This window comes from Lathyrus oleraceus, chromosome 5, assembly GCF_024323335.1.
Source record: "Lathyrus oleraceus cultivar Zhongwan6 chromosome 5, CAAS_Psat_ZW6_1.0, whole genome shotgun sequence".
Taxonomy (NCBI): Eukaryota; Viridiplantae; Streptophyta; class Magnoliopsida; order Fabales; family Fabaceae; genus Lathyrus; species Lathyrus oleraceus.
In genome coordinates this window covers 6960258-6977988 of record NC_066583.1, presented here as the reverse complement: position 1 = coordinate 6977988, position 17731 = coordinate 6960258, and the positions used below count along the sequence as shown (strand labels likewise).

The following is a 17731-nucleotide window of genomic DNA, read 5'->3' as shown; positions in this document are numbered from 1 at the left end:
ATTGCAATATATGAAAAACTAAATTTATTTCATATTAAACATTTGTGACGAAAGTACCATTACATAAATAGTAATACAAATAATTATAACAAATACAATACAAGAACTATGCAATTACAACCATCAAAACAAATTTGAACATGTAATGCATCATCCTACGAGCGTCTTGGTCGGTCTTAATATCCACTCATTCGCGCACTTCTCCGTTTTGGTTGAACGTGGACACAAGCCATTGTATTCTTCTAATCCGTTCACCCTCTCCAATTTCTCCCTCTAACCTATTGTACAACGTCCGATTAAGACGTTCAAACGTATCTGTGTCCCAAAGTCGAATCTGTATCGGAGCCGCAATGGCGAAAAATATTACATCAGCATTTCGTTTCTGAATGTATGCAGACATTGTTGAAATAGAGAAAATTGAAATTGATGGTGGTTGAAGTAGATAAATTATGGTATGAGGAGATGAGTTTGAGTGAAAAATATTGTATCCAAGGCGTGGTATTTATAGAGAAGGAACATCAATTGTACAAAACACGTGGGCGCCTGAGGGATTGCCGCCCACAATGATATGCAAGCAGGCGCCAGATGAATTGGCGCCCATATTACCAAACACACAGGCGCCACTAGCATTGGTGCCTCCTCATGAGGAGCCCAATGCATGTGTCAATGCTATTGGTGCCTCATCTTCATGCATTGGGGATACGCCAATTCATCTGACGCATCCTCTTCAAACCACGATTATTTTGATAATTTTTTTGAATAATTGATTATTTTCGATTTTTTTTTAAAAATAAATGGTTATTTTGAAAAAAAAAATCGCTTATGGTTATAAAAAAGTTTAATTCATATCACTTTTGTATCCCTTTATATAAAAATACTAAAAGTATCCCTTTATGTATAAAATATTAATAATATTTTTAATTTATTTAAGAATGCAATTTTATATATTTTTTTTAGATATAAGATAAGTTTGTAATACGCGATTCATATTTATACATTAAATTATAAATTTATTTAAAAAATTATGAATTTATTTTATTGTAACGTATGAAGGATTAAACACAAACTTATGAAGTGTTTTACACACACACATATATATATATATATATATATATATATATATATATATATATATATATATATATATATATATATATATATATATATATATATATATATATATATAAATCTCAATAAAAATCTTATAAAAGATTGAATCAATCGAACCAATCCAAACTGTATTAGTTTGATTTGGTTTTGTTTGATTGTATTTCTAAAAATCAACCGAATCAAAGCGAACCTCATATTTGTTTTTCGAAAATTTTACCTTGTACCCCTACAGTTAGCCTCATACCCCTACAAAATTTTTAAAATTCTCATTCTACCCTTAATTGGTTTTAACCAATTTACCATTTCATTTTTACCATTCAATTGAAAATTTCAGAAATTACACGTTTCACACCCCTCGCACCGGAACTCCTGCAAAAAGACTTTCGGTATGTATTTTTCCCAAACCGGAAGACTTCAAGAATGACTTCCGGAACACACAAAACAATGAACCGGAAGACTTCATGAAAGAGTTCCGGTTCAATCAGAAAAAATTTACAAACCGGAACACTTCTTGAAAGAGTTCCGGTAAATAAATTTACACATACCGGAATTCTTTGGAGAAGAGTTCCGGTTTGTGTAATATGTGTTCCAGAACTCTTTCAAGAAGTGTTCCGGTTGGATTTTTTTTTTTTTTTTTTTTTTTTTAATCTGTTTTTTATTTTGCAGGAGTGGAAAATCTTCCCCAAATATGTGTAGATACTACTGATGCGTTTATAACGACAGAAAGATTTGGTACACGAGAAGAGGTTATCAGATGGATTAAAGAGGTTGGAATCGATAATAAAGTAACTGTTATTATCAGTCGTTCAGATACAGAAATAGGGAAGAGAAGGAGAAGTAACAAATTAATATTTGGTTGTGATAAAGGTGGGAAACACAAGATTACTGATAGTGGTATCCAAAGTGCGTCCAAGAAATGTGGATGCCCATTTAAAATCAGGTCGACTCCAGCGAAAGATGGATTTGGTTAGAAGATTGATGTAAAATATGGATTACATAATCATGGTTTACCTGATAGATTAGAAGGTCATTCGTTTATTGGTAGGTTGACCACAGATGCGAAGCAACATGTCGCTGATTTGACAAAGAGACATGTACCACCTAGACACATATTGCTTTCCTTGCAAGACCGATATCCTGAGAATGTCACTCGGATTACGCAAGTATACAAGCATAAGAGTGTGATACAAAAAGAGATAAGAGGTCCTAGGAGTGAGATACAACATCTGTTTAAGCTTATTGAGGATGCAGGCTATGTCTATTGGAGTAGAAAAAAGGATGACTCGGAAGTGGTGAGAGAGATATTTTGGGCACATCCTGATTCAGTTAAGTTGTTAAATATTTTTCCGATTGTGTTAGTTATGGATAGCACCTACAAGACAAACAAATATAGACAACCTTTGTTTGACATTGTTGGCATGACATCGACCGAGTTGACTTTTGCTGTTGCATTTGCGTATATGGAGTCTGAGCAAACAGAAATTTTTTGCTGGGTATTGGAGAAATTAAAAGAGTTGTTTGTGAAGAAAGACATGTGTCCACAAGTGATTTTGACAGATAGAGATCTTGCTTTGATGAAAGCAATTGAAATTGTGTTTCTCAGGTCGATTAATTTGCTATGTAGATTTCACATTAACAAAAACGTTGGTGCCAAATGCAAACAACATGTGGTGAATGACCTGCAAAAGACGATAGACACATTATGGATGGAAGTTGTCTGGGCTAGTGATGAGGTTGAGTATGGTCAACAGTTGCATCAACTTGAGAAAGCATGTGTTGATTATAGTGGATTTATTAATTATGTGAAAGACACATGGTTGACTCCACATAGGTATAGATTTGTTGGAGCATGGATTAATCGAGTGCTACATTTGGGTAACACAACGACTAATCGGTACGTCTTATAATTTTATATGTGTTATTTTTATATGTGATATTATTTCTATGTATTTTTTATGTGTTATTTTCAATATTTTTAGGGTTGAATCTGCTCATTGGAAGTTAAAGCAGATGTCAGGAAACAGTATAGGTGACATGGTCAAATGTTGGGAAGCCATGAATAACAACTTGAGGTTATAACTGGGAAACATTAGAGCTTCTTTTCAAAAGAGTTTTTACGAAGTTGAGCACGCGCACGTAAGTCCCTTTTATGGTTATTTGCGTGGTTCCGTATCTCGAGCTGCTTTGAGACGTATTGCTGAAGAGTTATTGAGAGTTGATTATGTTGGAACTAACAGGAAAATATGTGGTTGTACTCTTAGAACATATTATGGGTTACCTTGTGCTTGTGAGTTAGGAAGATACACACTAGGTGGTATACCGATACCCATTGATGTTGTTCATGTTCATTGGAAGAAACTAACTATGGAAGTTGAGTTAGAGGTAGGTGAAGATGATGGATCAGAGGTGGATATGACTTCTGCAATGGATGAATTGTGGAGACGACTTAGGTCATTAGATGTTATTAGGAAAAGGGCATTAAAGAGTAGGGTATGTGAACTAGCATACCCAACAATGACTCTATTGTGTCCACCACCTGAGAAACTAAAAACAAAAGGAGGAGTGAAGAAGAAAGGGAAAAAACCAGCAGAATATGATGTTTATAGGGACCCTTCGTATCATGAGTATGTTGATAAGGCATCTCAATCTTCACAAAGGCAATCTCAACCATCACAGATTTCGAAGAAGATAAAATTATCAAAGAAGCAACCACAATTCATTCTTCAATTTCCTAATCATATTAGGTCATACATTGAAGATGTAGTTAATGTTGAATCAGATGGTAATTGTGGATTTAGAGTCATTGCATCATTGCATGGATATGGTGAGGATGGTTAGCCAATGGTTCGCAGAGAGTTGGGGTTGGAAATAATAGACAAGGATAGGTCAACTTTGTATGACAAGTTATTTTCTAATCGGTTGTCAGAAGTGAGAGAATCTTTGATGATAGAATCCTTTGGTTCATAGCCACCTGAAAAATGGTTGAGTCTACCAGATATGGGTTACTTGATAGTGAATCGCTATAATGTTATACTTGTCTGTTTAGGCAATCCGTGCATGACTTTATTTCCGATGACAAGTTCAGATTCACCAAATGTCTCTATTTATTGCATTGGTTTTGTTAACCACAATCATTGGGTTCGGGTACGTATTTTGTATGACAAGTTATGTTATATGCCTAAATATTTTAATTATTTCACTACATTATTTCAGTTAATATTTTATGTTATATGACTTAATATTTTAATTATTTTACTTTATCAGGTTAACATGAAAGAGGGGTTTCCATTGCCACCGGTCACATTAGATTGGAGGAAATTTCGTTCTCATACAACAACTACTTGGATGTTAGGATTTGCAGGATGTATGCAACATTGGCAATTACTTACACCTGTATTAGCATGAATATGTACTCAAAACATAAATATGTAATCAAAACATGAATTTTATATTATGTCTATTATATTCAGTTCTAAAACTTAATACATAAATCAATGTGAACGAGAAATATGCAAAGCTTCAAATAAATCAGCAAACTGTGGATCTTCCTCTTCGGCATTAACCTGTCTCAAATAGCGATGAATCAATGTAGATACACGAGCCCAATCAAGATCAGATGGTCCGGCGTCATATACAGGAACTGGTACCTCTCTTGGATCGTCACGATAGGGAGGGACCAACCGTGGATGCGAAACACAATAATACCACTCCAGATAACCATCTTCTACATCAGATGGAGTGGTGGCCAGGGTAGATGGACCGATCACAGCGATAACACTCTGATGGTAACTAATCCAATCAACATCAATATCCGTCGCCATCATACAATCAAGAGGTGGGGATGGAACATACCGCCTATACCCGAACTGACGTAAACATCTGTCGGGCAAGTATGGAACAACTGTTTCACCCCACTTCAAACATCCCCCCTGTAAAGACATATCTCATCAAATAGACGCCATGCTCTATGATCCTCAAATGGACGCCATATGACGTCAACAGGTGTCATCTCATCCAAAATAGGTCGTAAATCATCAACCTTCAGGACTCCTTGCCTATACGACCATCTCATCGCTCGGGGAAGACCACAGTTATCAGCAGGTTTTCAATTCTCCCCTCTTTTTCCAACAGTTGGAAAGTATTCGTGAATCCAGCACTGTTACAAAATACAAACATAATAAATAAAATAAATTAAGTTAACATATTTTATAAAATGAATCCAACACTTAATAAACAAAATTAAGTTATATACATGTAGAAGAGTAGGATATCCATTGAGCTGTTTGCAACTGTACATGGACGCATCTCCAAGATATTTGTATAGGGTAACTAGTGCAGCTGCTCCCCAACTATATCCTGAACATCTATCCAAGTTCGTAAACAGGAGGAGGTATCGTGCCTCTACAAGTGTAAAGGTCTTATCGGCAAATATGGTGGAACCCACCAACATCAATAGATATGCTCTGGTCGCATATGCCCAGCTGGAAGCAGCTCTATGCTGTACGAATAAATCGTATAACCACTCCAACTTGTAATACGAACCCCTGCAGCTACGAACATGTGACTGTGTCTCACCCTGTGACACTCCTAGGTAGTCAACAGCAAGTTCAACAGCTACCTCTTCCGTCACATCCTGAGGACTCCAGAAGATATCCCTGATGGGCAAGTGAAGCAGACATGAGACATCATCCAAAATAATGCTCATTTCATCAAACGGCATGTGAAATGAAGATGTCTCTAGATGCCATCTTTCCACAAATGCAGAGACAAGATTTGTGTCTATCTTGTTCAGACTGGTTCTCTAAAGTGAAGATAAACCAGATCTAGATACCCAACTCTCCATCTGTGGTGGAAGAGCCAATGGAACCCTAGAAGTCAACTTCAGTCCATGTCCAGCAACCTTCAACTCTTTCTTTGGACCTCTTTCCTAAAAACAATTAAAACACATATTAGAAAACACAATATAAAATATTCAACTATTATTCATTTTCAAATATATCCCGCTTACTTACCTCACCGAACCATAAATGTCGAGCAGCATGATGCTCGTACTTCACCAAAAGAGACGTATCGTACGACCCTCCTGGATATCCAGCCGGCTCAGCTGCAGATGAAGATGCACCCCGGTCTAACGTGCGGACTGGAATCCTACCATCTGCACCTCGTCTTCGAACCACTGAAAAAAAAATTTAAAAAAATAATTAAAATTTTTAAAAAAAATACGTACCAGAACACTTCAAAGAAGAGTTCCGGTGAATAAAAAAAAGGATGACTACCGGAACACTTTTTAAAAGAGTTCCGATTTAGATCATCCAAACCGAAAGTCTTTAAGAAAGACTTCCGGTATACAACAAACCAAACCAGAAGACTTTCTAAAAGACTTCCGGTTCAGTGTCCCCTAAAGGCAACAAATCGGAACTCTTTAGACATGTGTACCGGTATACATTTCATTAACCGGAAGACTTACTCTGAGTGTTCCGGTTTACAATGCCAAAAAATGAAAAAAATTGTTTTTCGGAAGTCTTCAGACGAAAAAGGTAAAAAAAATTAGAAATGAAAAATATACTCTATTTATATGAGGGTATTTTGATAAAAAAAAATTAAATGTAGGGGTGTGGGTACAATTGTAGGGGTACGGGGTAAAGTTTTCTTGTTTTTGTTACGGTTGGGATGACTTTTACCGTCAAAATTGTGCAAAACACACCGCAAACACCACTAATGTTTAATATATGCTCCCTTAATTGCATACGGCGCAAACACCACTAGTGCTTGATATATGCTCCCTTAATTGCAAACACCACTAGTGCTTGATATATGCTCCCTTAATTGCAAACGCCGCAAACAATTTTAAAAACTATCCATGATACTCGTCTGGCCAACGATAGTGATTCGTGAATGAACTTAATTAAAATGAGAATGAGAGGAAAAGTGCAAGATCCAAGATCCAATTGTGGGGTCATCTCAAAATGAAAACTAAAACAAACCTTAAAGATGGATTAGTTTCAACTAACCAACAACTATGCATACATTAGTAACCAAAACCCACAAGGATAAATGAAAACAAAGATAAGATACCAAATTGTAGCATTAGAATTTGTTCCCATTTTGGTTTGGATGAGTCATTTGGACTCTGCAAAAAGATTCCAACATGTGAAATATATAGTGCTATAGTATTAGTAGCAAAAGAATAATGAGTTTGATAAAGGTTGTAGAAATAGTAGCTTTACGGCACATGCAAGGAACATAGATTTTTAATTTGTAGTGGTCCTTTTTCATATGTTGTTGATTGATGCTTGTGCTGTTGGTGTTTGTATTTGTCGTGATAGAAGCCAGCTACTAGTAGGACATTTTTGGGCTCCAAGTTCTATATGTGGATGTGGGTTGGAGAAGGTAATGGCTACCTATTGAAGTAACCCTACTTTTCTCATTTTTCTTCTTGCTTTATAAACAGAAATTTAGATTCTGACAGTAAACAACACATGCATACAAATCAATAAGAATTTCAACTTTTGTTAATACTAACAAAATTTCCAGCTGTGTCGATTATTCTCCTTTTGGTCTCTTCACTGGGTTTTCTTCTTTTGTATAGTAAAGAATTTATTGTCTTGTGTGGTTAGAGACTAAGTTATAGAAAAATACAGGTAGTGCTGATTTTTTAGGTAGGACTTGTTGGGATAGGTTTATCTGAGATTTTTCACATCTCTGGTACTGTGGCTCCATATCATCTTTCCAATTCAATATGGTCTGTTTCTTCAGTGGCATGATAGAAGTATGGACTTTTAAAAGACATGTTCTGAAAAGCTCTTGCAGCAAGACGAACCAATGTATAGAAGCAGTTTTAACAAACGGTAACTATCGTTTGAACAGATATTTCAAAAACTAGTTCGAGAAAATGAAACGTTAACAATTTATCAAATTGGATTTTATCAATCATCTCGAAACAGGTCTATACACTGTGGTTGCACCATATAATTACCAAAGGGGTAGATTCTTGGCAGTCTTGAAAAATGCTTAATAAACTACGAACACAAAGTGTGAAAGATGAAATTAAGAACATCTCCAATGTAATAAAAATAGCTGTGAACAAAAAGACAATCTTCTATAGATGGATAATCACATGAAAAAAAGTTGTCACCTAATTTGATGTATGCTAAGAACACACTATCTATTGCTAATCAGAAACCAGAACATTAACACATACAAAATCCCTAGGGCAAGAAACCAACAGGAAACTTCAAAACACTTCCGCCACTTTGCTTGCAAGGACTTGGTCTCTCCTTTCAACATAACCAAACGGAAACCAACCTGCTCTTCCTTTGCATTCGCCCTCGGCCCATCCATTCTTTGACACCTGTCAAAATCGCAATCATGTTAGGAACAATTTTTGACCCAAAAAATAAAATTAGGAACAGTTTTAAATATGATAATGTTGTTACATATGCAATACCACGTAAAAAAAGAAAAGCGAGGGGAGAGCTAGATAATTCTTCAAATAAATTAAGCAAATTATATTCTCTGTCGAAAAAGCATACAATGATAAAGTCCGTAAATCACAAACCTTCCGAATGACGATATAATCCCCAACAGATAAATTTAGTTCAACTTCAGACTCGGCATGGTAGGGAAATAAAACCTGCACGAGTAAAATGTGAAACAGAAAGTAAAGTAAGCAGTCTATTATTTTTCAACACATTATCTGTAACCATCTTACAAGAAACAGTCTAACCTCTCCTAAGAAGTAACCCATATTGTCTGTTATGCCATTGTGTTCCTGAGAAGCATGGACACCATTCACTTCTTCGTATGATGGAGGTGGCGGCATGTTGTTGTCCACACTAGGTGTAGGAGGGGCTTCGATACGATGTCGTTCTGATACCATCTGTCATTACATATAAACATAACACATAATCATATCTTGATTTCAAAAGAAAAAGATGAAACAGTCAGATGGCATATGTGACTTGAAAAAGTGATCAAGAGACACCATCACTTGCCTCTCCTTCAAGAAGATCAAGTACTTGGAGCACTCTTTGATGATAGGCACGCTCTGCTTCAACCTTCATTATCAGAAGCAGATTGCAAAATTTAAGTGGGAGAAATAATATATTATAATCTATAACTGATCTGACATTTTACAATAACTGAATATTGAAGCATCATAGGGTGAAACTGTAATACCATAGCTATAAGACGCTGGAGTGTTAACCTCTGCTGCTGTGCTTCAACAGCTGTCATTGCTGCAACTGCTTCCTTCCCCAATATGGCCATGTTGGCCTTCAGGTCTTGCAGCTTTGTTTCAGCAGCTTCCAGTTTCATAGCATTGTCAGCATGGCCTGGTGTTTCCCTCACTTTTGCCTGGCGTTTAGAAACTTCAATGGCCTGTCTAGGTTTAAGAAACAGAGTAATTACAAAGTTCATACAAACGGAAAATTATTTATGAACTATTTTACTTATTCAGATGTTTACCAAAGAGAAAAAAAAACTGGCAACTACTGAAAAATGAATATCAAGATACCTGGGCTTCAGCATCCTGCCGCATTCTATCATAACGTTGAGCAAGATGCCTAGCATCCTCCAACGGAGCACCCGTCACCATTGCTCTTAAGGGCTCTGCAACCTTAGCATCAGCCAATACTTCAAACAATGATCAAATAAAGATGGCAAGCAAGCATACACCGGATAAGTTAACAATGAGTTGGCATATAAATAAACGTGAGAAAGATTAACTAAATGATCTGGATAATAATTAGTAAGTTTGATTCAATACTGGCTGGGACCTGGCCTAGATATTCTATTAATATATATATTGCTTTTAATCTCAACCGTACACGTGTAATTTTCTGTTACAATTTGTTATCTAGCAGTCATTACCCAATGTATATATATACTGGTCATTGTAGCTCTGTACATATCAATGAATGAATAAGAGTTTTATCTCTTCTTTTCGTTATCTTCTTCCCTTTCCTATCTTGTTCATTCTCTCTTTCTTCTTGGCTTCATGTGCCATTCTTGCACCATTAACATGGTATCAGAGCTTTCAAAGCTCTGGTAGCCATTGTTTTCTATCTTCCATCTCCTGGTTCTTTCGTTTTTCTGCTTTCTCTACTGCAGAATCGAAATCTTCCAAGAATATCCTTTGATTCTTGATTTCCTATTCTTCAATAGCTTCCCAGAACTACCTTGATTTTTCGACAAATTCCACAAATCCTTTCTATCTCCATCCTAATGAAAATCCGGCACTCATTCTTGTGACTCCATTACTCGATGACAAGAATTATCACAGTTGGTCAAGGTCGATGCATATTGCATTGATTTCGAAGAACAAAGAGAAATTCATCGATGGCTCCTTAACCAAACCTCCAGTAGCAGATCCTTTATATGCTCCATGGATTCGATGCAACACCATGGTACTTGCTTGGTTACACCGTTTCATCTCAGGAGCCATTGCCAAATCTGTCTTATGGATCGATAGTGTTGCTGGTGTTTGGAAGAACCTCCAAACTCGGTTTTCTCACAGTGATCTATTTCGCATATCTAACATTCAAGAAGATCTTTACAAGCTGCGTCAAGGTAATCTTGATGTCTCAAATTACTTTACTCAGTTAAAAATTCTGTGGGATGAATTGGAAAATTATCGCCTTGTTCTTACTTGTTCATGTGCTATACCTTGTTCTTGTGGTGTTATTGCTTCAATTCGGAAGTATTGTGACCAAGACTGTGTAATTCGCTTTCTAAAAGGATTAAACGAAAATTTACACACTCTAAGTCGCAAATTATGATGATGAATCCCCTGCCGGACATTGACAAAGTGTTTTCTCTTGTTATTCAACAAGAACAAGAGATGCATAGTTCAGTAGCTGCTATGAATCCTACTGCTACTAATACTGAGGAAACTATGGCATTCCAAATTCAAACCAACTCAGGAAATTCTTATGGAAAACCTAACTACTCAAAGGACAAGACTCAAGGGTTTATTAGTGCTCGAGGTCATAATCGTGTATGCAGTCATTGTGGAAGAACAAATCATACTGTGGAGACTTGTTTCATGAAGCATGGTTATCCACCTGGATTTAAAGGGAAGAGTAAATTTCAGAGTGCTGGCAATAGTGTTCAATCCGTTGCTGCAGTTAACACTGCATCTAATACTTCTCCACAAGGCTCAGCAACATCTTCTTTTGGATTCACTCAGGAGCAGTATAACAACATCATAGAATTACTACAACAATCCAAACTTAGTCCTCAAGCCAATTCTATTTCCATTTCCCCTTTTGCCATGAATTCTCATTCAACCACTCGAAATGGTAAGCATGCTAACCTATGGATTCTTGATACTGGGGCAACAGACCATATTTCATTTGATAAAACTGCTTTTCTTACATGCATTAATATCATACCTGTTCATGTTAATCTACTCGATGGTTCTCATATCACTGCATCCATGTCTGGCAGTGTCATTGTGTCACCTTCTCTTACTTTACACAATGTTCTTTACATGCCAAATTTTCATGTCAATCTTATCTCTATTGCTAAGTTTGTCAATAGTAATAATTGTTCTGTTCGTTTCACTGTTGATACTTACCAAATCATGCAAAATCTTTCCAAGGCAATGATTGGTACAGCTAGGGTGCAACGAGGACTGTATGTTCTTGACTAGTCACCTCAACCTTCAGCTTATAATTCAATTGCTAATGATACTTGTAATCTTTGGCATTATAGATTAGGACACATTTCTGATATAGGTTTAAATACAGTTGCAAAATGTTTCCTTTCATTCCTTGTACAAAGAATAATAAACCTTGTGAATCTTGTCATTTTGGCAAACAGAAAAAGTTGCCCTTTTCTCATAGTAATACTCAATCTTGTGCCCCTTTTGAAATACTCCATGCTGATGTATGGGGTCCTTTCTCTACTATCTCTTTTCTAGGACACAAATACTTCTTGACCTTGATTGATGATTATAGTAGACACACTTGGGTTATATTTCTTAAAACAAAAGATCGAGTTAAAAATAGTCTCATTCAGTTTATAGCTTACCTTGAAAATCAGTTCAAATCATCCCTAAAATGTCTTAGAACAGATAATGGTACAGAGTTTCTACCCTTATCTGAGTTTCTTTTGTCAAAAGGCATCACACACCAAAAATCTTGTGTTGAAACACCCCAACAAAACGGGATGGTTGAAAGAAAGCATCAGCACATTTTAAATGTTGCTAGAACCTTATATTTTCATTCAAATCTCCCTTTGAACATGTGGAACTTTTGTGTTCATCACGCCATCCACTTAATAAATAGACTACCTTCTCCCCTTTTAAAAACGAAAAGTCCTCATGAACTCTTATTTTCTCAGCCACCCTCCTTAATACATTTAAAAAATTTTGATTGTTTATGCTTTGCCACAACCTTACAAACTCACGGAACCAAATTTAACCCTAGGGCCAGAAAATGTGTATTTCTTGGTTACAAGGATGCCACAAAGGGTTTTATATTGTATGATTTGCACAGCCATACTACTTTTGTCTCTAGAAATGTTATCTTTTATGAAAACAACTTTCCATTCAAAATTAACCAGGATACCACAAATCAACATAAACAACCTTAACCTAACCCACAATCTCATTTTTTTCTTGATGATATACCTATTATGCATAGGTCTGCTACCACTACTGATATGCCTATTCCACAGGAAACTGAATTACAAACTATCCATCAGGAAACTGACACTCCTGTTGGTCCTTTTGACTCAGCCACACCCCCTTTATCCAATATCCAACATCCTGATTTTGTTACCTCCAGTAGTCACAGTCCTATCCATAATACCGACACTTATAGTCCAGTAGATAATAACCAATTTGCTCAGTCTTTTCCCAACAGCTGCAATCCTATTTCTAGTATCCCACCTACTGCTCTTGTTGATAACACCTTATCCCTCCCTACAGTTCTAACTGATAATCCAAATCACACTCAACCTATGAGACAATCCAACGGAACCTCTCACCCTCCAAGTTACTTAGCATATTATCATTGATATTCTGCTATAAACAAATCTCATTCATTGCATTCAAATGATTTTGACATTGCATATCCTTTATCTTCATTACTTACTTATGATAAATGTCTCCCATCTTATAAACATTTTTGTTGTGCCATAACCTATAACACTGAACCAAAATCTTTCACCCAAGCCATTAAGTTGAATTGTTGGAAAAATGCTATGAATGTTGAATTACAAGCTCTTGCTGAGAATCACACTTGGGATGTTATTGAATTACCTTCTGGTAAGAAACCTATTGGAAGTAGGTGGGTTTATAAAATCAAATACAGGGCAGATGGATCCATTGAAAGGTACAAGGTTAGGTTGGTAGCAAAGGGATACACACAGATGGAGGGCATTGATTATTTTGATACATTCTCACTTGTTGCAAAAATCACCATAGTTAGAGTCCTTTTAACTCTTGCAGCAATCAAAGGCTGGCATTTAGAATAGTTTGACATTAACAATGCTTTTCTCCATAGGGATTTACATGAAGAAGTTTATATGAGTGTTCCTCCTGGTATGTACACTTCTTCTACCTCTCAAGTTTGTAAACTTCATAAGTCAATCTATGGCTTAAAACAGGCTAGCCGCCAGCGGTATGTCAAACTCTCATCTTTTTTAATCTCTATTGGATATTCTCAATCCAAGGCTGACCACTCTTTGTATGTTAAGGCTACTCCTCATAATTTTACTGTATTGCTAGTTTATGTGGATGACATTATGTTAGCAGAAGATTCTATTGATGAAATTCACTTTGTCAAACATTTATTAGATCAAATCTTTAAGATCAAAGATCTTGGTCAATTGAGGTATTTCCTTGGTTTTGAGATTGCTCGATCCAACACAGGAATTTTCTTCAATCAGCGGAAATACACTCTTGATCTCCTAAAAGACAGTGGATTTCTTGCTTCAAAACCCTCTGCAGTTCCTTTTGATCCTAACACCAAACTATCTGCTAATGATGGTCAGCCATTAGAAGATCCTACAAGCTATAGACGGTTAATTGGCAGATTAATCTACTTGACAAATTCTCGGCCAGATATTGCCTATGTTGTGCAACATTTAAGCCAATATGTTTCCAACCCATTGCTCCCCCACTATCAAGCTGCAACACGGATCCTTCGATATCTAAAAGATGTCCCTGCAAAAGGCTTACTTTTTTCTGCTTCCAGCAATCTCAAATTATCAGCTTTTACTGATTCTGATTGGGCTCGTTGCCTGACACCAGGAGGTCTGTTACGGGCTATTGTCTTATCCTTGGTTCTTCTTTGCTGTGCTGGAAATCAAAGAAACAGAACAATGTGTCTCGCTCTTCAACTGAGGCAGAATAACGAGTTTTAGCCTCACTGACGTGTGAGCTTCAATGGCTGCAATTCATCTTCCAAGATTTCAAGATCAATTTTTCTCAACCTGCTTCTATATTCTGTGATAGCAAATCTGCTATATATCTTGCTCACAATCCTATGTTTCATGAGCAGAGCAAACACATTGAACTTGACTGTCACGTTATCCATGAAAAGCTACAATCCAAGTTAATCCACCTGTTACCGGTCACGACAAAGTCTCGGCTTGCAGATGCCTTTACTAAACCATTACACACACCTTCATTATCTTCCATTTTATCCAAGTAAGGACTATATAGCATCCATAGTCCAACTTGAGGGGAGATGTTAATATAACATAATTTATATTGCTTTTAATCTCATCCGTACACGTGTAATTTTCTGTTACAGTTTGTTATCTAGCAGTCATTACCCAATATATATATATATATATATATATATATATATATATATATTGGTCATTGTAGCTCTGTACATATCAATGAATGAATAAGAGTTTTATCTCTTCTTTTCGTTATCTTCTTCCCTTTCCTATCTTGTTCATTCTCTCTTTCTTCTTGGCTTCATGTGTCATTCTTGCACCATTAACATATTCACTCACATTCAGGTTCATTAAAATTAAAAACGTTCAACTGGGGAGAAAAAGAAAACATTACATGCATAAATTTAGATTGAAATATCTATAATTCTGTAAAAAAGCCAAGAATTCTTGGTCAATGCATTATTGCCAAAACCCATACCGTTTTAAAATAAGAACCAACCCGACCTGTATCAAAAAGAAAACATTACTGGGTACCCATATATGAAATTGGTAAAAATATTGGATGCCCAATCCTAAAGAATCGTATTCATTCTTCTTGTCTCAACCTCTAAGTCAAGACAATCACAAAAATCCTAAGGCTTGTTAACGGTGTTGTAACTGATTCACAGTAGTTATTAAATCGGTTTTTTCAAACCAAAGCAGATTGCTTTCTTTGTACCGGTTTATTTTCGAAAACCACTTACAAAACAGTTTTGTTTTTAAACCGGTTTGTGATTTTAAAAGAACCACAAATATAAAAAAGAAAATGATATTCATTAATATAGAACACCAGACCAAAAGACAAGTACAAAATAAACAGGTTCAATAACATGAGTCAAAGAGCAAACAAGAGAGTCTATAGAATTTCTTTTGACGCCTAGAGAACAACCTTCTCTGCACTAACAGACCCTTTAATAAATGTTTTATTTGACCATACTTGACTTTCAGTTTCATAATATGAACTAAATAAATAATGCAATGTTAATTGGCTAAAAAGTAAGATCCGAAGAATTTGATAGGTGTTAAAAACTGAATGCTAGAATTTGAATGAAATAGAAATACTTAAGCTTCAACTATCAAGTGAACAGCAGAATTTGATAGGTGTTAAAAACTGAATGCTAGAATTTGAATGAAATAGAAATACTTAAGTTTCAACTATCAAGTGAACAGCAGACTACGGTTGAGGATTGAGGAAACGCTGAAAACAAAAGAAAACATACTCATGATTTTAATCCAGCATGGTGAAGCTTGGACTAAAAAAGAGCAAATTAAAGAGGAACATATGGTCAATAGAAATTTGCTTCATTTCGGTGCAAAATCGTAAGTACTGGTGTGATACTTAACCGTATGATGTGTATGTGCGCGCGCACGTGCATATATTTGAGTGTAGATACCTGGGTGCCAAGAGCTTTTAATAAGTTCCCACGTTCCTTCTCCATTTGTGCACGGGCACGTCCATAATTTAGCGCAGCTCTTGATAATGTACTACCACTGGTACATGTATTTTCTGCACCATATTTCCTGCTATCTTCCGACAACTTTGTTCCTATTAAATAACATGTATAGAATTAGAATAGAAACTGAATAATAATATGATAGGAACTAGTATTGAGACGGGAAATAAGATCTAACTCTTTGAAAATATCACCCTCACATTGAAAACATACAGCTAAAAAAACGGAAATACAGATAATGGAATAATAGAAGAAGTGAAGAAATATAAGATATAACAAACACAGATGATACATAGACTCTACCCTCCCTAGCGGTGCCAGAGGCCCGTCATGTACTATAAGTTCTATAAACTAACTGAAAAGAAAACTTGATGACAGCTTCACCAACCAATAGCACTAACCTATTTCAACTTGCTTTGATCCAGTAACAATATAACCTTCTACTCCACGGACAATATCCCTTTGATAATGCTGAAAAATTAATTAATACATGTCATCCTTAGTAAAGAATAAATTGGGACGAAACACAAACGAAATTAGAGGATCCGTAGAGAAGAACGTGTAACCTTTCCAGCACGTGTCGAAATGTAAAGCTTCTCAAGTTTCTGATGTTGCTGAAGCTCTGCCTCATCGGTAACCATATTATCCGAACCTCCATATCCCCCAGCCCCAAACTGTTTTAGCACAGCCTAAACCACAACAATTGAGATTCACGATTAACACCTAAATAGATGAAGCTAGCAAGAGTAAGGAACAATTGAGTCATCAAAATTAACTTAAAAATGAATTCAATTTAGTCCCTAAAATATACAAAGCATAAGAAAATCCGCCATATTAGACGGAGACCGAAGGATTTGTGAATCCATTATTGGAGTTGGAATGTATGCAAAATTAGCAGCTAGAAATTGAACTGATTATACTCAAAGATTCAGCAAAATCATGTATCTGTGTTGATCGAAAATGAAATAGGTTTTGTTAAGAAGAACCTGTTGTTGGCGAGCGACTTGTTCTCGAAGCTTCGATGCTTGCTTTCTGATAGCTTCCATTCAAAGAAACCCAATCGATTTGTTCAATTCAATTGAATCGCACACTTTTGATTCACCACCGAATCGTTCTTGTTGTAGTTGTACTTGTACCAGAGAGAGAGAGTTTTGTTTGAAAATGGAAATTTACTACACCCTTCGTGTTTCTTTCAAAATTGAAACTAGGCAGGAACTTATGAATTATTATATTATTAAATGTTAGTAAAATAATATATTTTATTGATTTATATATTATTTTAAAATTTAATTCATATGATTAAAATTATACAAAATAAATAATAAAAGAGTATTATATAATTTTATACACATTCCTTTAAATGACTACTTAATTAAATTGTAAAAATTAACTTTTACGAATTTGAAATAAATTTAATTTGTTGGGCCAAATATTTGTTTAAGTGTTTTCTTAAGAATTTATTACAAATATGTGTTCTATTTTTTTTTATA

General features: G+C 35.7%; 1 protein-coding gene across 1 annotated transcript; it reads right to left on the bottom strand.

Moving 5' to 3' along the window:
- Positions 1-8145: 8145 nt before the first annotated feature.
- On the bottom strand, positions 8146-17446 carry LOC127080328 (SH3 domain-containing protein 2). The gene is made up of 10 exons (XM_051020659.1): positions 17228-17446; positions 16808-16930; positions 16643-16712; positions 16182-16333; positions 9626-9727; positions 9289-9489; positions 9105-9167; positions 8837-8989; positions 8669-8743; positions 8146-8461 (listed from the first exon to the last, which is right to left on the bottom strand). Exons 1-10 carry the CDS (start codon positions 17285-17287, stop codon positions 8345-8347), a joined length of 1116 nt encoding a protein of 371 aa, XP_050876616.1. The 5' UTR covers positions 17288-17446; the 3' UTR covers positions 8146-8344.
- Between the last annotated feature and the right edge of the window lie 285 nt (positions 17447-17731).

Coding starts and splice junctions, on each gene's coding strand:
- LOC127080328 (XM_051020659.1), bottom strand. CDS start 17,287: ATGGAAGCTATCAGAAAGCAAGCATCGAAGCTTCGAGAACAAGTCGCT. Junction 16,334..16,642: donor ATCAAAGCAAGTTGAAATAG/GTTAGTGCTATT, acceptor GTTATTTAATAG/GAACAAAGTTGTCGGAAGAT. Junction 8,462..8,668: donor ATTATATCGTCATTCGGAAG/GTTTGTGATTTA, acceptor CGATTTTGACAG/GTGTCAAAGAATGGATGGGC.